This window comes from Pocillopora verrucosa, chromosome 4 (assembly GCF_036669915.1).
Source record: "Pocillopora verrucosa isolate sample1 chromosome 4, ASM3666991v2, whole genome shotgun sequence".
Classification (NCBI taxonomy): domain Eukaryota; kingdom Metazoa; phylum Cnidaria; class Anthozoa; order Scleractinia; family Pocilloporidae; genus Pocillopora; species Pocillopora verrucosa.
This window is the reverse complement of record NC_089315.1, coordinates 15342358-15369249: the sequence shown is the minus strand read 5'-3', so window position 1 is coordinate 15369249 and position 26892 is coordinate 15342358. Positions and strand designations below refer to the sequence as shown.

General features: G+C 36.6%; 1 protein-coding gene and 1 pseudogene across 2 annotated transcripts; one reads left to right on the top strand and one right to left on the bottom strand.

The window, feature by feature from the left end:
• The first annotated feature begins 687 nt into the window (after positions 1 to 687).
• On the top strand, positions 688 to 2530 carry LOC136276790 (uncharacterized; annotated as a pseudogene).
• Positions 2531 to 3945: 1415 nt separating this feature from the next.
• Positions 3946 to 26813, bottom strand: LOC131796412 (serine/threonine-protein kinase N2). 2 transcript variants are annotated; one of them, XM_059114002.2, is made up of 23 exons: positions 26447 to 26813; positions 26063 to 26360; positions 23012 to 23484; positions 21971 to 22195; positions 21275 to 21443; positions 20328 to 20437; positions 19639 to 19782; positions 13911 to 13986; positions 12569 to 12701; positions 12029 to 12176; positions 11389 to 11489; positions 10328 to 10418; positions 9813 to 9904; positions 9028 to 9115; positions 8629 to 8717; positions 7996 to 8058; positions 7215 to 7353; positions 6974 to 7054; positions 6519 to 6626; positions 6040 to 6120; positions 5735 to 5794; positions 5218 to 5319; positions 3946 to 4749 (listed from the first exon to the last, which is right to left on the bottom strand). In XM_059114002.2, the coding sequence occupies exons 1-23, from the start codon at positions 26468 to 26470 to the stop codon at positions 4708 to 4710; spliced, it is 2937 nt and encodes a 978-aa protein (XP_058969985.2). In that variant the 5' UTR covers positions 26471 to 26813; the 3' UTR covers positions 3946 to 4707. The 2 variants fall into 2 exon arrangements, with proteins under 2 accessions (XP_058969985.2, XP_058969977.2); XM_059113994.2 differs by lacking the exons at positions 19639 to 19782; positions 20328 to 20437; positions 21275 to 21443; ... (2 more) ...; positions 26063 to 26360; positions 26447 to 26813 and adding an exon at positions 15455 to 17782.
• Between the last annotated feature and the right edge of the window lie 79 nt (positions 26814 to 26892).

Genomic DNA, 26892 nt, shown 5'->3' with positions numbered 1-26892 from the left:
GGTTTCTTATGTAAGCGCACATATATTAGTTGCTGTCTCACATAAATTGAGTAGTACTAATCTTGGTCGCATCTGCATTCATCTACGATTTCGTTGCTGAACCATAACTTTTCTGAAAATGTCAGTGCAAATACACAAGGAGAAATTTTGGAAAGGCGTCGAATAAGAATTGGAGCTTGCGGACGTAAACAGTTACACTTCGACAGCAACATAAGTTTATGCCGAATTTTCGTCATCGCTTCACGCGTCTCTCGCATGGAAGTGCTATTTCTCCGGTGATCACAAAATTTTTATAGTAGTACATTTTCACCGTGATTTGTAGTATTTTTTTAGCCGCTCTAAGTCATGTAAAAAAATGCATAGGCTTGTCCTGTGAACGTTTTCTTGAGGTCGTGTTTGTTATGAAGCAAACTAAACAAATGCAATCAATCTCGTCTTCAGAGTCCCCATTCCTCTGACCAGCGGTCAAACAGGGAAATGACTCTGATCAACTCCAAGTAGAGGCCATTTCTAGAGGTTTTTCCGCAGTTTAAGTTGTGCCAAACCCAGTCTTTACAATAGAGCAATAAATACGAGTAAGAATTCTAATCGTGATAGTCATGAGACCTGCCAGCAAGGCGAATTGATGAAGTTTTTTATTTACTACAAATTTCTTCTTTTTGCGTAATCTGCTTTCTCCAATAACTGGTACTGCTAGTCTCTTATCGCTTGTACTTCTGGTTTCAAAAATGTTAATTGGCCCGATTTACGCTCTCTACGGGGAAGTCTTGATGGTGGTGTCGTTAATGTGATACATTATTTCTACTAATGACATTTGTACTGTCTTGATCAACACTGAATCCTTTAGTGTCGATTTTTTAGCGCAGCTATTGTTGTCAGGGCTCCCACGTCCAAAACCCAAGACTATGCACGAAGGGCTAACGAAGGGCTAACGCTTTTAAAACCCCTTACGGTGGCCAATTTACGTTATCAACTCAGTTGATGATACCAAATTACCCTGTTATACTTTCCCACCGACGCATCACCACAGTTTCTTAAGAACACCCCCCTTTATTCTAAGGTCATGAATGTTTCGTGCCTCTTTCCATTTTCAGGGATATAGCTATTTCAAATGCTAACGTAAAAAAAGCCGACAAAAGCGACAAATTGTAAGGGCTTAGAGTTAAAATACCTCAATAAAGATAGCCAAAACCGATGCCTCTAACTTAAAGCTAAATGTCCGCTCATTCAAACTGCTCAACTTAAAATTGTTCTGATGCAGCATTAGTCTTAACGAGTACCGGATCAGTACAATGTCTTCGTTGATAGTGCTTGACAAGCAGCCTCAATCATTTCAATTTTCTAGACTAAATGCGATGATTTTTTTTTCTGCAGCTTGCAGAAGGCTCGTTTAATGGCTGACGAAAGTATTGCGAGTTTTTATGGAGGAAATGATTCTACAAAACTTATCAACGAAGATGAGCAAGAAACAAGAGCGCGGAGAGAGGACTCCTTCTACAACGACCAACCGATAGGGACTAAGGATCAGAGAACTTTACTGAGTGGAGATGAAGAAAATAGGGAATCAGTGAGAATAATGAAAAGGGAAAAGAGGGAAAACCCAGCGATGAATCGAGTCTTTCGATCAGTAACAGCGAAAAGCAATACATTCACTCAGAAGAGAAATCACAGAGACCCACCTCTTTGTCATTCAGTAACGATCATGCAACGGGCCAGAGTCGTCACGGGGCTGTCACGCCAAGTCGGCGGCAGGTGTCATTTATTCGAGAGGCCAATCAAAACGAATCTTGTGACGCAAGCGTTGCCTTTGACAACTCCCAATTATCATCAGACTCTTTGTCACGCGTTCGGGCCATCACGAGCGGTAGCGTGTATTACCGAACGCATAGCGAGGCGGAGGAATGTGATGAAAACGAACTGAGTTGTTATCGAAGTAATTCACAAATACGGCGGAGAAGAAGGTACACCAAACGTGGTGCTGTAGTTTCGGATTCTTTCGTCAATGAATGTATCTGCTGCTGTGTAATTATTTAGAGAGCAGGTCGAAAGAACAGTAGTTACACGTGGCTTCGCACAGACCTGTCCAGTGAGGTCTCGACAAGTTACGCAACGACATCGCCGAGAAAGTTGTCAGTCAAACTCTCAGGAGTGATCAGCATCTATTTTCTCCCTTTCGCATCATTTCTGAATCAAACATTAAGATCATGAGAATAAAGAGCATGATCGCCAACTAAAATAGCTTGATTGTTGAACAAACTTTCCTTATCAACACCAAAGAAATGTAGAAAGAACAGTGTAGAGAATGAATAAGCATGATGGTTTTAGCGGTGTTAAGGTTTAAACAAAAGATTACTATTACGGAGTACAAACTGTAACCTGAGCCAGCCCCTCGTTCAAAGGTTACCCCTGACAACAACTGCCATTTCCCTGAGAGATGGAGCCTGAGATAGGTTCGGTACCAACTGGTTTTTTGTCAAATTCCCTCATCCTGCAAAATTTTGTTAAGAGCTTGCCTCTGATCTCCCTCATTCGGAATTTAAAGGAAGAGGGTGGGGGGGGGGGGGGGGGGGGAGTCGGAAGAGGGGACAGGAGTCAGAGACACGTTAAATTTTACATCCTTTAAGGTAGGCTCGTAATCTCTATCTCCTCCAGTTTTTCGCTAACCTTACAGACAAGTTTAACTGGAACAGCCCTTTTCTACAGTATAAATCATAAAAAATCACAATTTCCTCGATTGAGATTGGTTTAAAAATTGTAATTTTATGATTAATCGGTAAGAAGACTTCGTGTCGTCCAATTTGGTCTGTAATCTACTCGTGATAAACAAATCGGACTCCTACTGCGCGGTCGTCCGACTTTGTTATCAGTCGTATGACTGCAGATGGAATTAGATTCCGGCCACCTAGTCCTGTGACCATTACTAGATGGAAAGAGTCTCCGCTCGAGCTATTTTCAGTATTTCGGATTGTCTGAATCGAGTGGCTCTCGTTGACTGTCGTGAAACCAAAACCAAGTAATCACAACTGTCAGACACAGTCAAGGAATTTAGCACAGGGGGCCTGTAGTTCCTGTACTCTTAGGAATGATTTAAAATTCTCTAGAGAGTTTTGATACATTGTCGAAGACGAGTTAAGAAGTTGGTAAATTGTCAGCTGACAGTAGGGTTTTTTTATAACAACTGGAGTAACAAAGAAATCTTCTAACACTTAGAAGTCTCCAGTTATGAGAATTAGCATTCAGATGTCGAGGCTTAGCATCTCGCTACTGTAGTGAAGTGATAACTGAAGAGAATTTCCTGAATTACTCGAGTATAGACTGCAGCATCTTTTTGGTCTTTACCAGAGTTAGAAACCAGCGAGAGGATGCGCGGTCGTCTGACTTTGTTAACACTCGTTTGATAACAGACCGAATTGGACTTCACTCAGTCCTGTGACCATTACTAAATGGAGAGAGTCACCGATTGAGCTATTTTCGATTCAGTATTTCGGATTGCCTGAATGGGGTAGCTCTTATTGAGTGTCGTGTAATCACAACTGTCAGGTACAGTCGAGGAAAACGGCACAAGGGGCCCGAGAACTAACAATAAAAACAAACGCGCCGCCTTGATGACCAAGATGCCTTTGGTTTTAGCAATGCAGTCGAGTGGTTCATAGTGAGGGTGGCGCGAGTATTCTACAGCAATAACAGTGAGAAGTAAGACAGTCGTGCTATCCTACAATACTAACGACAATCGATTGAAAATTGATCCACTATCGACAATTACAGCGAAGGTATTTACAGTCACAATACAATACACAGCGAAGATACACAGTTCAAAGGGTTCACAAGAATTTATTATCTAAACGCGCCACATACTGAATGCAGCATCCCTCACGTCGATTTAAAATGAAAGTCAAAACAAACCGTAGACTCTTTATTGGTAATATAAATCAAATATTCCGACTATTAAACTCAAATCCGTCAAGGTTTAATTTCAAATTGATACTGTAAAATAAATGATATACAATCTCCTGGCAGAGAATTTTCTTATTATGTACAAGTTTAATTGTAAGATCATTTCTAATTTCAGTTCTCTTCCACCAAAGGAGGACAAAAACTAACGACCATCTTGTATTTCAGAAAATCAACAGTACTGAGAAACTTAAGGAGTAAGTTAAATTTTATTACTTTCGGTTCGTGCACGAGATGGAATGTGTTAGTCGTTGTCTTCATTCGGTGGTATTCTCCCCGCCACAAATAATAATAATATAAACATTCTAGACAAGCTATAAGTCTTTAGCAACAGATTCAAAGGAGAAATGTTGTATCAAAATCCCACGAAAGTTGTGAACATTCTTCGAGTAATTTCAAGTTATGATACAAAGAATAATAAGGCGACTTCTCTGTTATTTCTCAGAGCGCGCGCAATTGTTTCTTCAAAAATAGAGCCAAACCAGCCAGAATTTAGTGTTAAGATTGGCGACAACGTTTATGTTACATATATATTTACATCCCAAACTACACTTTACGCCATCTGCTCAGCGTGGCGGAGATGAGGAAAACGATGAAGGGGAAATACAAGCCCGTTAAGATAAAAATAAAATCATTGCACTTTTCTCTTTCATAAAACTGCTTTACAACTGAGCTGCTGCTCCTGGGGACTGTAAAAATGAAAATCCGTCACTAGCTAAACTACTCTATAAAATAATCGCTCGCTTTTGAATGCTCTCAGCACCAGTCGGCCGTGTAATTGAAATCAGCGAACAATACCTGTAGAAGAAGAGAAAGCCATTACTGTCACATTTGAAAATTAAAATAAATTTTTATAGGGAAACTGGTTTACTCTATTACTCTAGGTCCTGCACAAGGAAAACAATGGAACAAACACGAACGGGTCGACTTCCCCAAGGTAAAGGCAACAGACTTGTTCCTGCAGTTCTTAGGAATGATGTAAAATTCTCCAGGCCATTTAAATACGTTGTCTGAGACAGGAATTAAATAGTTAGTAAATTGTCAGCTAACGGGTTGGGTTTTTTAGCATTTTTTAAATTTTTCTAGCATCAAATTCTAAGGACAGGCTAACAAAGAAATCTTTTAGGTCTTTAAGTCCCCAGTTATGAGAATTAACATTCAGACGTTGAGACCACTTTAGAGAAAAGAGAACCGAAGGAAATTTCCTGACTCTGCGGCATATTTTTTGCCTTCACCCTAGTTGAAAACCAGCAAGAGGATTTTCACCTGCTCTTCACTGTTCAACGGTCTGGCTTCCTTTGGAGGTGTCAAGACAGGTTCTTCTGAGGTAAACTCTTCATCGAAGTTACTCACATCTTCCGCGTGTCTCTACAAAGAAACATCAGAACTTTCATTACGTTTTTTGGCATTACTTAAAATGCTTCAGGCTTTGTAGCGAGGCTTGCTAGGTTATCAACGACTGTAAAACCACACTTAGAACCAATAAATCGTTCCAACTCGCAAACACAGCTCGGAATATTTCCCAAAACGTAAAAAAAAGACAATAATTATGATAGAATAAATAAACCCGTAACGGCGAAGGCTTTTTAGGCTACAAATATGGACTCGGTCAAGCTAATATTTCTACATTATTCGAAAAGAAGGATTACGGAAAAATAGTGGAAACAGTCTAAACATTTTCTTGAAGGGCGGAACTAATAGAAGACTCAAACTGAAGTGTGAAACACGACGTATGTTGTAAAAGCGAATGTTTACTAGTTTAGCATACAAAACAAAAACTTACCACACTTGGAACGAACGGTGGTCGAACTTTTCGAGCGAGGAGATCATCCCAGTTCATATCCTAACAACAAGAGACAGAAAGTAATCATTCAATATTATTATTTTCCAATTTAAAGAAACTAAAATGAGATAAAAATCTAGCATTTACACTGAACTTAATAACGGGCCTTCAAGCTCACGTGGAATCACTTCAGAGTTTAACCTTTAACCTTCCCAGAAATGTTCACAGGTGCATTTCCATTTGCACTTTGTACCAAGTTTGCTCCCAGTTTACCAGACAAATAAACAGGAAAGATCATCAGTTACCCTAAAGAATGGCTGTTTCCTGACATCCTCTGCATCTTTTTCACTGGCTCCTAACCGTCTTTCGGGATTGCGCCTCAATAACTAAAGTGGGTTGAAAACAAGAAACAAATCAGTGAAACTGAAAGAACCTGATGAAAGAAAACTTGTTCTATTGCAAGCGCAAACACACGATGGACTAGTAAAAAAAATTATCAACTAAGAATCTGCGCTTTCGTCGTAATTTCTTTCTCCAATGGTTAATTACGGATAAAATAACCACTTACTGTACTTCTAGACACAGACAATTTCCTGTTTACAGAAAAATTGCCAAGAGAAACACCAAAACAAGGACACTATTAGAGAATATATTAAACAACCAAAAAAGCAAGATGAGCATAGCATTGATATTAAACCAAACTCTAAACATAACAGGATTCAAGTTAGCTAGCAAGAAGAATTAACATTTCACGTTTATTGCTGATAACAGCCCCAAGACTCACCCTTCTCATGATAGCAATGGCTTCTGTTGAAAGGAACCTTGGATATCGAACTTCATCATTAACAATAGAGTCGAAAACTTCTTCTTCATCATCTCCTGGAAACGGTGACTAAAAAAGTAAGGAATGGTAAAGTTTTTAAACAACGTACTCACAAAAACGCTATTATTCGCAAGAGTTGAACCATTTCATTGAGCATTTCCAAAATTCATTAGCTGCAAACCAGTCTTTCACTTTGAAATACTAAGTAAACAAGGTGGAAAATTCCTTCAACGCATTTCCAAACCTCCTAAATTGCCTCTGACTTTATCAATTTGTTCGCGAAGTCAACACTCATTAATACTAGTATTGAGAGTGTCTACTGACCCTTTACTCGCAGTTAAAAAAAGATGCCGGTGAATTATCGCGCCCTTTTCTCGTAACACAAGGATAATGTTGTTTTTATAATGGTAACTTACTTCTCCGACCAGCATTTCAAATATGAGCACTCCAAGACCCCACCAGTCCACAGCTCGCGTGTACGAAGTTTCTGTAAGAACCTGAAAGTAGAAAGTGAGTAACAATGTGTTGACTTCGAACAAATCGAAAGAACATCTGAATTTTTAAACACCAAGCCTGTCCGTCCCCCCTCTCCCCCTCCCCCCCCCCCAAAAATGAACAAATGAGAGCAGAACATCTCTAATTCAATCGTGCACTAACCTCAGGGGCTAAAAACTCAGGGGTTCCACAGAAGGTGCCTGTTCTTGCTCCAAAACCCATTCCTTCTTTACATAAACCAAAATCCGCAATCTTGACGTAACCCTCAGAATCCAGTAATAAATTGTCCAGCTTCAAATCCCTAGAATGTGAAGTGCCTCATCTTAAGCACACTGAAACAACTGCGTATAATTACAAAATTACTTAACCCAATAACACATGGTATGGTTATGAGAATTGACCTTTGTGCTATTATAATAATAATAATAATAATAATAATAATAATAATAATAATTAAAAAGGAGATCATTCGATAATGCAATTTAAGTGTTTTCATTGGCTTATCCATTATACCATGCGCGTGCATAAAGACGAGTTAAACCGGAAAAGTTTAATTATCTACCGGAAGTGTTTGGCTATCTATCATCTCATGTCCAACGCGCACTCGCTGAGTAATTGCTTAATATACAAGAATTTATCTATATACCACATAATAATAGTAATAACAATAAAAATAACAATAGAAAAGACAATAACAACCACACCTTGACATTCTATCGCGCTTCCCTAGCTAAAGACTTTGACTTTTCATTAGCCAGTTTCTTTGAAATACAACACGAATTAAACGCACAACTCGAGTTTTTTTACATGGTTCATACAAATCAACACTGCCTTGACCCTTTCACGAAGAAATAATTAAAACGTGTATACAACCCTTTAACCGTAACAACGTCTGCCAGTCAAAGTAAACAAAGACAACAAAATGTTAGGCGAATTTACTTGCCTATAAACTATTTCGTGTTCGTGGAGATACTGCAATCCTAACACCACACATGATGTGTAAAACCTGAAAACAATACACCAGCATTTCATTTTAAAAGATGGACCGTATTACTTTTTCCCCGAGGAGACCACTTTTACGGTAAATGAAAATCATACACTTATGATATAGTTTTGTAATAGGTGAGCAAAGTGGCTCAAGAAAACGACTACCAGTACTAAACTGAATGAGCTTGATATTCTTTGAAGAGACACACTGCAATGCCTTCCATGAGACCGACTCGCATACAGTAGTTACTGACGTTCATATCCTATTTTGGAACACTCAGTAATGAGAAGTGAAGCCCCCCCCCCCTTCCAGGATGGGATGCAAATAGCTGGTCATCCTGGTATTTCATGAGGTTTCTCTAACAGGACATGAGGTTTTCCTCAGCCAGCAAATGCTGTAATTTAAGCCCAATGGGGAGAAACTCACTATGACAGGAAAATTGCCTTTCTTAGCAGTGTAAGAAGATGGCCATTGTCCAGGCTCAAACACAGTTTATTTAAGATGGAGCCCAGTGCCTTTCCCACAACATCAACAGATATCACCACAAAACAATGTTTAGGTTTACATATTACATGGAAGAGTACTTACACTGTCCTTGGTTCTGAGAAGACATCTGCATGTATGTGCATCATAAGGTCACCTCCAGGTGCATACTCCATTACAAAACACACATGTTCCTATTCAAATTAAACAAAAAAAAATCTGTCAACAAATCTAATAGAAGAACTACTTAAAAGATAAGCAAAATGAAGAAGACTGTGTCATTGGGATTGGAGGGTAGGTAGGTGTCAAAATGTGGAGACAGTCAAGGGATTCAATCATGTAAGCAACAAGGTTACTATGACGACCATGCCAGAGAAACCCAGGGGTGGGATGATAACTTACCCACAATGTGGAAAGGAGGAACAAAAATGCAAAAGGCCGAACTGCTAAGTAAGTCACACAGGGAAACAAAATGACTTGCAATAATATTCATATCAAACTTACATGGGTCTGAAAGCAGGCAAATAAGTTAACTAGAAATGGATGCCTCATCTTGTTTGCTGTCAAGAAAATTCTTTTCTCTGATAATAGACTGCAAAATAAAAGATAGCCAGGTAAATGTAAAGCTCTTAATATAACAAGCATTAAGACTATATAGTTGAACCTGTATTGAACAGTCACCCACGGGGAATAGTGGGGTGACCGCTTCATACAGATTGACTGCTTAAAGCAGGTTGACCACTTTAAACAGGTACCACAGACTTTGGGTATTATATAAGTACAATAAACAATGCCACTTAATGCCAAAATGGACAACTTGATGTATGGAATCTCTTTGATTTTGGGAGAGAAACATGGATTAAAAATTACTCAAAAGATTATTCTTACTTTAATTTGAGTGGTTCCACTTTCAGCGACAGTTCAATACAGGTGGAAGACAATTAAAACAGGGAATTGGGACTTAGTTAAGGGTGACCAGGACAACTTAATAGAGGTGATCACTTAATAGAGGTCAAAATTATAGTGATCAAGGAAAAAAAATTCTGGACTTTGACATATGACTGTCCAATACTGGGTGACCGCTTAATGTGATGCTGCCTAATACAAATTCAACTGTAATTCATTACATTAATCAGTAACATATGTAGCTTAGGTTAACGATGAGGTCCTTGTCTCAAAAAAATACTGAAAAAGTTTTCAAACATTTTCTAACTTGACTTCTAATAAAGCTTTACAATTTAAATAAAGTAAACAACTGTTTTAAAATTCAGTTAGCCCCAAAAGCCTACCTTTCAACTTCCTCTCTTGCGATAATATCACCCTTCTTCAGAGCCTTGATTGCAAACAATTCATTGGTGTTCCTGTATTCTGCTAAAATAACCTGGTACCATGAGAAAAGGAAAAAATTATTTAGACTAAAACTAAGTGAATTACAATTGCATCCCTTATTCCAAAAATACTCCTTCCCAATGATTACAAAGGTTCTTCTGATAATTAATGATAAATATGTAAGGGCAGAAAAAGGTCAACCAACACAGACAAAAAATGATTTCTATGGTAATGCAGCCTTAACCTAATAAAGTATCATAACAATAATCTTTTTCAGAGGACAAAGGTTAGGCTAAGTTTCTGAAGAGCGCAGAGCTCAGAACAGCAGAATCTCTTCCAGAGGGCAAAAGGATCTGTTCCTAAGAAGTAAAATAACTTGCCAATCCATCTGGATGGTCTGGGGATCACCCTTCTTGGTAGCTTGATAGAAATGAGTAAAATATAATGTGGTTGCTCATATAACACTGCAACTTACCTTTCCAAAATGTCCTCTACCTAACACACTAATGCAGCGAAAGCTGTCGATGTTCATATGACTTGTTAAACTAGTTGGAGGTGAAGGAGGTCTGTGTTAAGGAAAAAAAAAAAAAGAGAGGTTTTTATAGAAAGGAAAGTATATCATAAGTGCACAAAATCACTTGCTAACAGAAGCATCAAAGTCTCAGCAGTTCCAAAGGTACAAAAGCTGTGTGTGTCACCATCTTTTAATGGTTGTATTCTAAATTGTTTTCACTCAGTCAAGTATCTGCGTGTGTTTACTTAAGATCTACATGTCACAACAAATTAAAAAAAAAGTAAGAATTGTGATGCTAAAACAAAGAAATTGTTAATGATAAGACCTCAAATTATTTTCTTTCTCTTTTTTTCAAAGAGCACCTAGCTACTCCTGCTAGTTTAAAGGCATTATACAACAAAAATCATAGAAAAAAGTTCCAAATGGATCAAGACATTTGTAAGAGCACATAACCAAATGGCTGGAGCAAGACCTTTATATATTCTCAATTGTGGTGGAGGGATTCAATTTGACCTATTCAAGAACAAATCTCTCCAGTGATCAGCATAGGATTTAAAAATAAGACTGCCAGATCAGAAATAGCCCCTAATTCACTATGCCTCCTATGCAGACACTTCCCAAAAGTTCCCTGCAACTACCATATTTCATTTGTAATGTGAAATGAGCAGAGTTTTTCCAAGTTGAGTGAGATTGTCTCTTAATGCATGGAAAGCAAAGTGTCTAATTGATGGTCAGAAAACTTTGTTGTCATGACCATTTTAAAACATATCACGTAAAGAGTTGCCGCAGTCATGGAATTTACGGTCATTTCGCATTAACATTAAATTTGCAATTGTGCTTGTTTTTGAACCCCAAACCCTCAACTATAAGCTGAACCCCGTTTCTCTTGAAAAAAAATCCAAAACTTTTGTGTCAAATTCTGAAAAAATTGCTTGGCTTATAGGTGAAGAAATACGGTATTAAAATTTTAGAGCTAATCAATCCTTTGAAGTAAGCAGCATTAAAAAAAAGTGAACACTAACTTTCTCCTAACAGGAGGGCTTGGTTTTGGTGGGGATGTCTGTATGTTTGGTCTTGGTGGACTTTGAGGGCTGTCAAGGAATCCAAATGCTGAAAGAGCATCCTGAAACAATACATAACATCTACTTTGAATGCAAGAGCTAAACAATAGAGGTAAATATATTTAATAAATAACAATTCATACCCATTTAATAGAAAGGTAATCATACATCATACTCATTTATGTAACTGATTATAATTAAATCTGAGGGGCCCTTTCTCATTTTCCTTTTCTGTACGTCATGAGGGGAGAATGCACCAGCACAAGAGAAGATTCAACACGAGAGAAGATTCAATTTAATTTTTCCATTCAAGCCTTTCTGCATAGATGCTTTAATACTATTGAATTGTACTCAATTCACCCTTTAACTTCCAGAAACGATTAACATGTAACTTCTCCCTATAAAATCCATGCATTGTCCAGCAAACAGGTAATAAAAATACTCAAACTTGAAAGGTAGAAGTTGCTATCTTGATGTAAGAGCAAATTTTCTGTAATTGATTTACAGTCATTTGATGTTGAGTTGATGTTGAGAGAATTGCAAGGACTTATGCTATGAGAAAAGCATGTTTAAATTGGGCCAGTTTATTCTTCAATCATACCTGGACTTCATTTTCATTGACTGCACTCTTAGTGCTTGAGCTTGATTGTTTTTCACCACTGTTTGCTGATTTCTGCCCTTTGGCTGGGGTGGTGCTGTCAAAGTCTGGTTGTCTAGGAGGTGTTTGCATTTGAGAACCTTGTTGGGCACTACGGAAGAAACAAAAAAATTTTAATTTTAAAATTCAGAGCACACATCTGGACAGAAAAGATTCTTATCAGGGATGTGCCTACTTGTTCAGAAACTTGACGACTGACACAACTTGAAAGCCAGTGGCAACATCAGTCATGTAGTCAACACTTTGCCGGATCACTGATTGGAATACTTGACAGAGAGATGGAACTTAAAGCTTAGCAAAATTAATTACAACTTTGCCATTGCAATAGCATAGTCAAATCCTTGCACTCATCAACAATGGGAAAAAATGATGTTCAGGGAACATTCAGCAAACTTCCCTGGTGTCTCCACATTAGCTTAGTGAAACCAGAGTGATGAATTTGCCTCACTTATATCTTATCCTTGATGTTCCCTGTATACTTGCCTTGAGGATGATGTAGAATTTGGGCTCAATGTTGAATTGTTTGTTGAACAATTTGGTGGAGCTGCCCTTTTCAGGAGTCTTGCCCATGTTGCAACATTTGTGTTCATTTGACCAGCTCGCAGGAAATTTTTCCCTGTGAAGAAAAACCCATCACAGAATACAGTTAGAGCCCTAAATGCACCTGAACGAAATATAACTTCCTTTCTTACTTAAACAGTTAAACCCTGTTGATCAATAACTTTGTCTTTTAATTACTGCTACTGTCTAATTCAAAGAGCCAATATTTTTCCAACACAATTATCAACAATGTAGGTTCAACTCAGTGTTACAGCAATGGGCTTAAAAGAAAAAAAAGAAACATTTGTTTGTGATGGCCCTGAACAAGCTTCTAAAAGGGGTTAAAATAACCAAATCTTTGATTGTTATATTTTCAAGATGAACAGAGCTGCACTATGAAAGTAACAGGAATGTACAGTTTTTTTTAAACTGTTGTGCTGGTTTAATTTTGATGTTATGATTCCAACCTGTTTTATCTTGCTTTGGATATTCTCAAACAATTTATTTCTTTTCTCCTCTTTACAACAAGTTATGCCATGTTAGAGGCACAAAAATGAAGGAAGGAAAAAAGATTTTTATTCTATATTTATCTTATACTAATGAAATTTTAGTGCAAACATCCTTGTTTGTGCCTGCTAGGATTGACAATTGGGCTATTAGGTGTGTAAAATTTCCACTAGAATGTTTCTTAATCCACTCAAAAGACTTCTCAAAAGCATTTTGGAGATAATGATCTATAACAGAGAAATAATCAGCTTATGATATAATTTGTTGCAATCATCAATTGTAAAATAGGATTAGAAGTGCAGTGATAAAGACTCAACAAAGTCTTGAAATGGGAAGAAAGTTAGGATGCACATCGATGGCTCTTACAGTTGTTCATGAATATTATAACAAACCATCTATATCTCTGGCACAATTCATTTCATAAATACTACAACATTTTAACCTACACCTGAATAGATATGATGAATAAACTTGAAAATATGAAATCAGTGTAAAAATGGAACATACATGTAACTGCAAAAAGTCATTCTCATAAAATCAAATGATTTAATTTTGAACAAAGCACATGTTAGAGTTACAAGTTTAACCATCAACAAAATTCACAACCAAGTTTATTTTAACAAAACTCATTGAACACTATGATACTACGACATTAGAGGGTAAATTTATCTAAATGACCTTGACTTTGAAAATTCTCAATGAAATAAAAAACCTTAAGAGGAGGAATATCTAGCACCAGTGATAATGAATTAACATAAAAACTATCAATAGTTCTCACCTTTTTGAATGTGAAACAACTTCTTCTGCCGCTGAAGTCTTGGCTTTTTTGTCACCATTGGGTTAAGAAATGTAACCTGATTCACACATTTAAAAGGAAACACAAACATAGTACAATTTAGAATGATCATCCTTGAGAAAAACCCAAGGTCTAGGATGGCTTCATACAACAAGATTTGGTTTTTCCTTTGAAAGATTAATTATTAACGGCTCAGAAACAACAGGTGGTGGCCAAACTGAAAACATCCTGCACTTTTAACAACAAGTACAAATAAACTCAAGGGAGGAGGTAATGTAATTTCTCTCCACTGTTAGAGCTTTGAATTCAGTGGCAATAATCATCAATTGGAAAAAATCAAATATTCTATTTTTTATTTCTTTTTTTTTTTTGTGGAAGTGACCCTATCAAAAATTCAACCTGCTTCCCTTTATCAAGTACCAGTTGTCAGTTATAACCGCATTTATTCCTACTGTAAATTGCTCCATAATGGCAGGAAATATGCTGATCAGAAGAACAAAAATTACAAAAATTACAAAAATACTATTCCACACCCAGCTTTATCTATTTCAAATATTGGTAAATCCATGTTACAACTTTATGTTTCTTAATTTGGCAAGCTTCACTATTTGACAAATGGCTTTGAGGAAATATTATTCAATGCAAGACATAGTATGCTGAAGTTTCTGATGTATAGCTGTATTTGAACACAATGGAATAAGTCAATGGAGAGCACCTAAGAACAAAGAACAGCTGTGTTTTAAAATGCTCTTTACTTATGATGCCCATATATTCAAAAAACCAAAACAACTCATGTGTGAATAATAATGACAGAAAAAAAAAATTATTTACTGCAATACATGCTGACAAACCCACTTGTCACAAAAACAATATTCAGAATAATCATGGGATGACACAAGTGTACATGGTATGTCCACAAAGCCAACTTCAATATAATAATTTAAGGCAGACACACAGTTATCCTTCATGCATGATAACAGTGAAACAACAAATGCAATCAATTTTCCCCTTCAATAAACACTCTGCCATCAATTCTACACCACTGTGAGTTACTATGCAAAATTAAATCATGGGAAGTAAATTAACTGATGTTCCCTGTGTCCCCTGGCTTTTAAAGACAACAATTTCTTTTCCTCGTGGTTTCAAGATTAACAACAAAAGATCTACATTTTAGAAAAATGCATTCATGTGTTTCTCTTGCTGAGATGCAGAAGATGCTGACACAGTATAGATTTGTGTCAAAAATCAAAAGAAGAATCAACCAGACTGAAACCATGCAAAGTGAGAAAGAAAAGAAGAGATATTTAACCCGGCAGAGGGAAAGGAATAAAAGAATACTCTTGTGATAAAACACATTATTTAACAAAATGTAATGGTGTCACATGTGGTTCAACTAAAAGTGAAATCAGCGTAAGAATTTCCTTCAGATATAGCAAAGCATTATAAATCCCAACAATTTTGGTATAAATTAAAATTTTACAGCAAGTGATAAAGAGATGAAAATAATTGTAGTAAATAATTAGCACCTTTTCGTAGAGCAGGTATGAAATCCTTTTTATCTTCCACACCATCACACGATATCTCTTGATTGTAGGGATTTTCAGGCCACCATCCCTAAGTTTTCTTGTTCGTATGCAAAACTTGTCCATGAATAAAGAAAACACAAATGACCGTTGTGAAGCAGATGGTTTTTCAGCAATACATCCATCCACTCTGTCTGATTCCAGTTTTCCCTTTCTTGGGGACCTGGGAGGTTTCTTTTGAAGAGAGCCTTGTTTCCTTTCCACAGGCTTGTAGTTTTTATTCTTTCTGGGTTTGACATAGGCAGCATTTCTATGAAGCATGCGCCTTGGTTTTCTAAGTCTCACTGCATTGTAACTTCTTTCACTGCAGCTGCTGCTGATTGAAGTTGTTGTCTTAGAGCGCTGATGCCCTCTCTCTGAAGAATCTGACCCCTTCCTGAGGTATCTCTTGGATTCCCCACTGGGGGACCTATCCAACACTAGATTTCTTCCAAGAGAAGCTTGACCTTTTGTGCTTGTTACAATCTTCATAGGCAAACGACTAGAAAGTGAGTTATCCAAAACAGCACTACGTGGTCTGCTTTGAGTTTTGACAGTCGCTTTACATTTTTCAGTAGCTCCTATGTCAATATCTCGTACAATTGATTTAAATCGATGAGTGCTGTTTTCTAAAACTGAACTCTTAGGGCGCTGAGAAGATTTGATAGACAGCATATTTTCACTCCGGGTTCTAGTCCTTGAATTCACATAATTCTCCATGGCAGAACTTTTTGGGCGAGATGAAGCATTTCTGCCGACTATTTCCGCACTCTGACTTATTGAGATTTTTAATCTCAGTTTTGCTGAACCAGTACTTGAAGTGGTTGGACTTATCTGTTCAAGTGATGAAGTTCTCTTTCCTTCTGTGGCAGGAGACTTTGTTAGAGTTCTATTTCTGGGTGATCCTGGTGATTTTCGTCCACTGGCAAAATAACCATTTTGTTTTCCAACAATTTTCTCTGAAGATGGCCTTCTTGCTCTGTGTGTTGGTGAACCATGAGAGGGAGAACTAGATGGTGTTTCCAATTTTTCTGGGCTCTTCACATAGATAGAATTATCATTTGGCATGTATTTCCCTGTTCTAAATGGAGGTGGTGAACTCAAACCAGACACAATTTTCTCTGTTGAGCTTTCCTTAGATTTCCCAGACAAAGCCAATGATTTTTCATTGGGTACACAATTGCCACAGGAATAAACATCATCCTTGGGAATATATTTTCCAGTACGAAAAGGAGGCAACTTTTTGTCATCAACAGAATATTTAACTGAAAATCCACCAGGTCCAAAGCTTTTCTTGCTCATAATATTATGCTCATTACTATTCACACAGATGTTTTCTTTCCTTGAGGATTTCCATTCAGAATTTACAGGGAGTTTTTCAACCTTCCTTGATTTCACACCTTCAAAGTCATGTTTTGCCAGTTCCTTGGTCCACTGCTTGTAAATCTTCTCAATCTTGCGGCTTGTGATGTTAAGCCTTCCCTGATAAAGGAAGCCATTTTGTTCTCTCCCCACAATATCTGATCTATCTTCACTGTAATTCATTGTCAAGCTAATCTGAATTTCAATCAGCCTTAATTATTTTCACCATACATGGCCTTCAGCCAGGCCACTTGTTCTCACCTTTCAAATTACTAAATAATGCATTTTAAGTAAAATAGTACATTTGCCCAAATGAAGATCAAACAGGAAGCCTTTCAAATCCAACTTTCATTTCATGCCCGAGGCAAAAAAAGGAGGAGGAAATATGATCTGTTTTTGAGCTCTTCTCAATTGCAAATATCAGACAAATTTGAGATAATTCCACCTGCATATCCTAGGTGATCAAAGATCAGAAATCTTGGCATACCCTGACCCAATAACAAATCTCCTTGGCCTTCCATAATCAAGCCATAAAAGCCCAAAAGCTCATGAATAAAGATCAGCATGAGAAGCACAGCCACTGTGGAAGCAGGGGAGGCATTTTCAATAATTTTTGTCCCTTTCATAAACCAATCAAGCTCTAAAACTTCGTGGAAGATTCAGTTGGCTGCCTCTTAATTGCTTAGGAGTTTTTTCATCATTTTACCAGCCAATGACAGCTATTCACCTGCTACAACCTGTCAAAGAGTAAGGCTTCATTGGCTTCACATGACAGAAACAATACAAACATTGAATCACAAGCACCTGTCTTGTCTGAAAAGTATGTAAATTTAATTTGCATATTCACAGATTACTGAAAGTGTTTATAATAGGCACCTCTTCTGAGGAGTTTTATTAGGAGGGTTTAAAAAAAGGGTTTTCAAAAGTAGGAATATACAAACATTTCTAGGACCAGAGGCAAACTACAAAAAAGACAAAAAAATATTTTTCTTTAAATAGAATACTATTTTCCATGTTTATGTGTGATATTGAAATCTGGCAGTAAAGGATTTATTAAAATTGTAATCAATCATCCCCCTTCTGAGGGGGATTATTTCTCACTATACCACAGAACTATGTTATTTGATTCACCCTGGGTCAAGTGATCACGAAATTTATGTAAATTTATCTTGAAGTTCACACACTTTGAATTTAACCAAAGGTGTGAAAAACAGAAATTGCAATAGAACAAATATAAAAAATGGCTGGAGACTTTCAGCACAGTACATTTCATGAAACAGGAAGACTGTATTTAAAATAGATGACAATTTCATGCCCCATAGGTCCACATTGATAGATCACATAAACTACAAAGATTGTCACCAAAATTCAAACAGTGAACATGTGCTGGGAAACACAAAGAAAACCACTGGAGCATGATAATTAGGAAGACTGGGCACAGATACAAACATACTGGCAGGAGATCAAGTGGAACAGCCTAGATGTTACAAAAAGGAACAAATTTTCAAAAAAGTACTGAATTGAACTTGTTTCTTCACCAACCCACAAATCAAGACTTTTTTCCCATTAACAACATATATAAAACAAACAGAAATTTTCAATTTGTCAAAGGAAATAAGTCACTGAAAAAAGTGATGAAAATGCAAATGATGTTGAAAAAACCAAGAAAAATGCTGCATGTGGTGTGTACATGAACTCTATGTGAGTAAATCATAGCAAAGAAAAATTACATTACATAGGTCTAGTTTTTTGAAAACACAACTTAAAAACTGTAATGAAATGAACATTCTAAAGAAAAAAAAAATACAGACTCTGGAAAATTTTCCTTCAACAACAAATTATATACTCTGAACATCTGCCAGCATGATCAACTATCATCACTTGAATTTCAACATTTTTAATGATTTCAACATTTGAAATGATTTCATCCTTTTCAAGGCTCAAAAACCAAATTATTATTGATATCATTTATTTGTCAGTCTTGAAAGCAGATGGTAACAATTACTTTCTACTTGAAACATATCACATATAAAAAATTCATACAAAAACTAAATTATTCAAACATCATGGTTCTAAATGTGGTGAAGCCTTAAATAGAGTATGCTTATGGAAATCCAAATTCACTCAAAAGAAATCATGAAGTGAAAAGCAAATCGAAGCAAAAAATTTCATTTTCCAACCGTATAAATCAACAAAGGGAAACTGTTTTGAGCTTAATACATTTTTCTAGAGCAGAATAAGTGGTACAAAAACAAAAATTCATCAAGAAAGATACTGCTGCCCTGAGAGACCTGGCAAAGAAGTACTCTATACAGGTTCTTTAAATAATGGGATATTGAGAAACAAGGAAGATCAAAACAGAACCAAATGCAAAGGTTTCAGATGTGAAGATTGTCTTTTGCATTGATTTACATGTGTGTTGGTTGCTTAAAACATTTAAAACAGTAATAACACACAATTGCAATATATTCTAGGAACATGCAGTACTTTTCCAAACACTCATTTTGTAATAAGGATGTCCTGTCAAAAAGCTTTCATAACACAGAACAACTCATTGCTGAGTACAAACACTAGTTAAACATGAAAAAATGAAAACCAAAGCAAAATGATGGACAATACTGAGTATATCAATTAACATGGAATTACTCATACTGTAAGTGAGACAAACTGGAGGACTGCAGATTATCAGATTTACACATTCCCTTGCAATCTATCATCCCTTAAAAACATACACGCATGTGCAAGAATAAGAAAAAATAAAAAAAGTAAGAAGACAAGCAACAAACCTCTGCAAATAGGCAACCTTGTGGTTCCAGAGGAACTTGAATTTGATGCCGCTGATTGTCAAGAAACTCTTCAAGTCTTAGGAATGCCACACCGCAGAGGGACCTGTGATCTCTCCAGTACACCCCTACCTCAATCTCTCTTGACTAAAAGAAAACAAGAAACTCTTGTAAGTACACCATAAAGGTGAAAGTCATAATAATTTAGGTCAATTTACCTGAAATTTCCCTCTAGCTTATTTTGTACTTATGTACAACAAAAATAGTGCTTTGAGTCCAATTATAGCTGTAACTCAATTACAGAAGTCATCACCTATATTTGAGAAGTTATCGCCCACAGCCAAGCCCAGCCCTCATCTTTTCCCCCAAAATTGAGATACTTGTAATTATCATGATTACTCAGCTTGATTACATCAAGCTGTATATAACTCTACTAAAATACTGAAGCAATTATTTCCAAACAGTCAAAGTGAGATTTCATGATATTTCTTAAGAAATAGGAGATGGAAGAAGATGCTGTACCTCTGGCAATCACTTGAGTTATCATACACTAAAATAAGTTATATCCTCAGGTTGAGTAAACAATGCTAAATAATGTCTACTGGTGTGATTATAATATATAATATTGAGACACAAAAATTGCTACAATTTTTATAATTTGCATAATGTGTGAATCATCTCTTTTTCTTTACCTTGTCTAACTCAATGTGAAACTGTTGACTCCAACAATCTTTTCCCAATGTCTTCCAGGATGTTTGTCCCACATAGCAATTATCCAATTTGAGGACTGCACACACTTCAACTAACAATAACAGAAAAAAGGAAATATCATATCATATATAGTAATACATGAAGAGATATCTCATTTGACTTTCAGTTTCAGATGCTTTGAACATTTTATTGTCTAGTGCTCAATTCATAACCATCCAACACTTCTCAGAAGTTCAGTAGTTTATCTTGCTCATCAACTAACTAGTAAAGTTGTCTGCCTTTGGCCCTTTAACTCTCATGAGGGAACAAGACCAAATTTCCCAAACTTACAGACTAAAATTATACAAACTTACAGACTGTAAGCAGAATTACTACTGAGATGTTGGAGGTGAAAGAGTTGAGGGAGCTTGATTCAGCTCCTGCCATTTTGTTGCATATTGCTGTTACATTAATTATTTAACCCCTTAAAGTGTCAGGCTTCTACTTTCTCCTTACAGTATCACTACTGAATCAAATGTAAAAGGTCATGAGAATAAAGGAAATGATCACTATAAGATGCTCTTAATTGTCAGACAAATTCTCCTTGTTAGCAACTTAGAAAATGTATATGAACAGTATGGAGAATAAGCATACCGATGTAAAGGTGTAAAGGCTAATTGAGAGATGCAAGTGCTTCTCTCCATCTATATCAAGGCAATGGAATTGTGTCCATGAATGGTGAAAAGGAAAATGACAAAAGGTGAACGCAGGAAGTCTTTTAATTTTAACACAAAGTACTTGTCCGAGGAGTTTGGATGGCTGCAAATTCATAAACCAGGACAGTGTAAAACAAAAATTCAACATCATAAGACTTGTGAAAAAGTTTCCAAAAATCATGACATGATCACATTGATCCCACAGATTTGATAATGTGGCTTTCTGTAAATACCTGATAAACTCTCTTCAGCATTCCATTTATTGTAGCCACTCTTTCTCTTGCTAGAACCTGATCTGTCTCCCAGCTTGCCATCTGGGCTCACCATTGCTAAACTGATTGTTTTCCTAGGATCTCTATTAGGAACAACTGCCAGGAGCCTGTCAGCGCCAACTATGTGGACCTGGAGAAAGAAGAGTCAAGTTGTAGCTCTTTGAAAATGTCTTTCGTAGCAGATAGGAGAAAAATATAAAGATGATCACTCACCAACACCTCTAAGTAGTGCGTAATATATGAATGCAATGTTCAGAAGTTACTACAAAATACAAAATTAATAAGCAAAAATACTTGCATTCCATAGAATACAAAATAATGTACTTTTCAAATAGTTCCATGTAATACTCTTATATGACTCACTAATCATTGGTCTAAAGTACATAATTAAAATTTCAAGCCACAAAGCAGGAAACCAAGTACAGAGTCTGTTACACCATAAGTTCCCTGTGGCTCAAGGCTGCATGTAGAATGTTTGACCCACTATGGATCCAACACTTACCAGAAATCAAAATTTTGCCTTTGCCCCACATTTCATAGGAATAAACACCTCTTCAAGGGCCTTAATTTTCATTACCCATATTTGCATGTCACACACTCAGTAATGATCAAACTGAATTCTACTCTTTCAATAAAACTGTGGCTTAGCATACTTACATATAATTCTCCAGTCAGCGCTGCTGGTTTAGTTATTGCTGTGTATTGTTGCTTTCCCAAGCCAACAGCCTTGCGGTCAGCGTAAGATGGAGGTGTTGTTACATAGTCTTTATCTATATAAATACCTACAGCTGCCTGTTCAGGAGATAGTTCTCCCATAAGTCTCGCAAGTGAACACTGAAGTAAGTCTAGTTTTTGACTTGATTCATGAAACCTCCTCTCAACCTAGGTAAAAAACAAACAAAAGCAAAATGTTATTTACTTTTTTCTAACTAACCCCTTCGCCAGCTAGAAGAGGACACATTGAGAAAGCAGGAAGAATCGGTATAAAGATCAAGAGGATGAATGAGGTTTTCCTCCCCTTTAGGAAATCCTAGAGTCCCCAGTGAAACTTGTTGAACATTCACAACTAAGTACACACCATATGACCTACATCTGAAGTTATCATGTGGTCATCATCCCCTTTGAGGATTGCAATGCAATTGCAAGATTTCTTGAATAACTTTCAATAGATTGAGCCAATAAACTCTACAGTGTGACTCTCCTTTCCAAGCTTAGCAAAGAAGCAAATTAAGTTTTTCCAGAAAGCCCAAGTTAAATAATCATCACAGTTAACTGTCTTTTTAACATTACTGTAAGAATTAATTATCAGATACTGAAGTCTTATGATCAAAGGTATTTGATATATAAGGAATTGTCAGACAAATATTGGTTGACTGCAATCAACAAATGGGAAAGGCAGGGAAAGTTTCCAGTCAGTTAAATCAAGACACATCTCTCCTTCTAATATTCTTGGAGATAGAAGCCCTGTGTTGAAATTGAAACTGATGAAGTTTATCAAATCCTGCTTGGTAACCAGTAGGAAAATTGATAGGACTTCTTGATGCTACTGCAGTTGAGAGTTGTTGTAAGCTGTTTTACTCTGTAGTCTTAGAAATGACTCTGGGAATGCACTACTTTTCAAACAAGGCACAAAATTTGTCAACTTTTGTCCTACTAACATCATACATTTTTACTTTCTTTAGAATAAAAACTACTTACCTCCTCTAAACCTTTCCTATCACGACCAGACTTTTGTAAAAACTTAATCATGTTTTTTGCACCATGAATTACTCTAGATTCAATTTCAATATGATGACGAACATCTTCTATTCTTAATTCCAAAGGAGAGAGTCCTAATCCTGGTGCAGAATTCTCTTTACCACCTGCGCCACCTGACACTACTCCATCCTCCTTTCCTATCAGTCCTTGCTGTTGCTCCCGTAGTAGTGCCATTCGAATAATTTCTATCTTTGTCCTTGAGTCTTCCAGCATTTGTTGAGCTTCTGCAATAAGTTTGGTGTCTTTCTTCTTTGATCCACTAGCATTGTACATTGCTAACATATTCTCTGCACCTTGCTTTACTTTCATCTCCACAGCAATTTGCTTTTTTAATGAATCAATTTTGCCATTTATAGCTGGTTCATTTGACACACCATCTGTCTTGTCAGGAGAGAGGACATCTTCATTGTCCACTGTAGAAAAAGTCATAGCAAAGAAACAGTCATATCATGAGAGGGCAACTTCCTTCAATAAATTGATTTTGCTGATTTAGCTACTTTCAGAGTGCAAGAGAAAGCTTTGGTATAAACATGGCTACTGTGATTAAAACTTGCATTACAGAATTGCATTTGATCTTGCATTGGATCTTGGAACAAAGGGTGTGTACCATCTAACATTAGAGAGTCAGAGAAAGGTACAGCTACAGATGCCCAAAAATATTTTTTTCTGCCAAAAAAAAAATTTACCACTAGTGAATCCATCACCAGAAGAAAACTCTCCAGTTTAGAATGTAAATACACATTTTCCTACTATGTTTTGGTTCCCATAATTACTTTTGTTCTGATAGGTAAAGCTGGTGCTCAGGTTCAGTTTCTCAGTGCATGCAACTGTTTCAGTTTTGCAATAATCAGAGCAGCAACTGTCAAAACAACAGTGAAAGGTAGTTTTGCATCTAATTTCTCATAGTGGAGAAAAAAATTATTTAGTTTCTGGAGCATAAGTCTCTTGAGAATTTATACATCAACAAATTGAGTATGTATAAACTGTTCAAAGAAGACAATATATGTAAATATATGTAAGTCCAACTCAATAAAACTTTATAAAAAGAATGTACAAATTTCATAGTCCTTGATAGGAAATTTGGTATCACTCTTAACAACAACTGGCTTCTGTTATCAACAAAGTATTGCCACTAGACAAGATAATTCCATCACAAAAGCCTAGATTTTTTTACTTCTTTTCTGTAATTCTTTAATTGCAGCTCATCGGCATGGATCATTTATTTATTTATATATCATTCACAGGTCAAAATATATTTCATTTAATTTCAAGATCATTGCTGGACTTGAAATGGTATACAAGTACAAGTACAATCCTCTTTCAATGAATTGGAGAAAACAACATAGAAAATCAAAATTCCCTTGAGGGATTTTGTTAATAATCTAGGGCTTTAAGTCAATGGGCCATGGCAGATAAGAGCATGAAAAGATGATAAGAGAAATTTTATCCAACAGACAAAACAGGTAAATTTTGTTAATTTGGTGTATTTTACATAAACTAAGGTTATCATGTTGGACAATCCAAACATTTTGTTGAAATGAGTTGCAAATATCACTTGAATTAATTTCTCAATCACACAGAAGTGAGATGAAGGAAATCCTGGCAAGAACTTCAAAATATGTTCAAGGAAATCAGAATCTCCAATCTAATTGACAGAGACTGTAACTTAAAACTCATGCCAGTACATTTATTATGTCTAAAAATGTCAAACTCTTGGAGAGTAACAAATATTGTACCAAGAAAGTAACCAATCAAAGATGGATAGACTTGCAATTTTAAAACTGAATCAAAAATGTCGAGAAACACAATACCAGCTCTTTGATCTAAAAATCACAGGATATCTGTCAACTATTGTTACCAAGTGGTTGTTTTACTCGTAATAACCCTTGCGGAAACAGGTAATTTCTTTCAAGCACTCTAGATAAAATTCATCAAGGATTTGAACAATAAACAAATGCAGCTGAAGGAAAAAAAACCAGCCAGACAGTTCCCGATTTGCACAGTAGGATAAAGAATACGATAAGAAAAGCTCATCGCAAGAAGGAAAAAGCAAACAAAGGATTTTCCTTCGATCAAATGTAAACAATCCTTGGTTGTTGTCACAAACGCAACCGAAAAGACCCAAATATTTAAAGCCACTTGACGGTGGCGAAAACAACGAGTCCAAGCGTCATAGTCTAGCGGTTATCAAAGAATAACGCTCTTAAAACCCGTAACTTTTTCCAAGGGTTTACGGCGACATGTACATAAAAAATTAACAATCCCACAGGGTGACCATTTAAATACTTTAACGATGTTTAAGTGTACGTTGTGATACGCACCATCCGGCGCACTCCCGAGATGATATTATAATATATTATGTTGGATTAAGGTTACTATTAAGTTTTGAAATCCAAAGTTACGGCTAAGTAAGCTTTTTCGTTGAGTTATCAAAATCGAGGTTTGTTTCCGCCACGCATCAAGGGATTTCATTGTACACACTTTGCTCAAAAATTTCAACCATTCCTTGTGACGAAAATGCACTCATCAAAATATAGCAAGTTTCTGGCTCTGAAGCGAAAGGTTTTCGCTGTGGAAAGTCGAATGGAACATATTATACTGTATTTTAAGCAACAAGTGCAACCATGTACAAAAACGTTGCATTCCAACTGACATATGTTGGCCTAAAAATATAGTAATTGGTCGAGCGCGTACTTCTTATATGTTGTTCAGCGAGAGTTTATCTCGCCACAAATACACCAGTAATTAGAAGTAACTATCTAAAGTACTACCAAATAAACGATTTTTTTCTGAGCTGCTTACAATCAAATCCCACGATAATTGAAATTCGAAAGCAATGCGACGAATGATGCTTGAGTTTACCGTTGCAAAGGAAACGATTTCGCGAAGGATCAAAATGATTTAGCTTGTTAATAGGTCCAACTTGTCACGGAATGCCATGCATTCAGTAATATTGTATCTGCTATCTATACCAACAACTTATTTACTCACCTGGCATGTCTTCAGAGACTCGAGCGTTGAGGTCTTGAAGATCGTCGTGCAAATCTTGAAGTTTAGCTGTAGTATCTTTTAAAATTGTATTGCATTGGGCGATAGTCTTCCTGTCAGTGGCAACCTTTTTTAAATTTTCTGCTCCCTCTTTTAACTTAAGCTGCTTGCGAATTTCAGCTTTAATTGCCTCTTTGGACTGTTCAAGATCCGTTTTAAGAAGCGTTTCGGAACCAGACCTTTTCATACTGGCGTTATAGTCTTCTGCCTTACTAATTCGTCTTCCTCGGCCTCCATCGTACTGCAAGATAATGCATCAACTATTTGCATCACATGAAATACATGGGAAAATTCTCCAAATGCTCATTACTGTTATGATTTTCTTACCATAATGACTCCTCCCTGACTCATTCTTTATCGATGGATGCAAAGTAATGCCTGGAGATTTGCAACAGTCTTCAACAAAGTTGTGGAACTCAACCATGACCGGCCATAGCTTTCGGCAAAGCTTAAAGTAAACAACTAAACAGGCACTTGGAGACTGAACAACGGTCTAGAAACGGTCACCAATGCAAGTAATGAGCTCTTATCAATGATAAGTATATATAAAATTATTTAAAAAGCAATGTGTTCTACAAAAATTGTTCAAAAGTAGAAAAGAATCGTTGAAAAGTCTCGGATACCAAAGTACGGATAACAACCAAAGAAGTTCTTCCGTAGCTCGAACAGGCTCTTGGGTGGCTAATTTCACACGTGACAAGACCGTCTTACACAATATTCTGCTATTTTCGCGGTATTTCTCGATCAAGTTGGCTATAGAATCTAACAACAGC

Bases quoted from the DNA above. Each gene is read 5' to 3' on its own strand.
- LOC131796412 (XM_059113994.2), bottom strand. From the start codon at position 17,035: ATGAATTACAGTGAAGATAGATCAGATATTGTGGGGAGAGAACAAAAT. The intron at 5,795-6,039 runs GTAACTGATGAT...TCTTGTTGTTAG, and splicing joins GGAAACAGCCATTCTTTAGG to GATATGAACTGGGATGATCT. The intron at 5,320-5,734 runs GTAAGTTTTTGT...GTTTCTTTGTAG, and splicing joins CACCGTTCGTTCCAAGTGTG to AGACACGCGGAAGATGTGAG.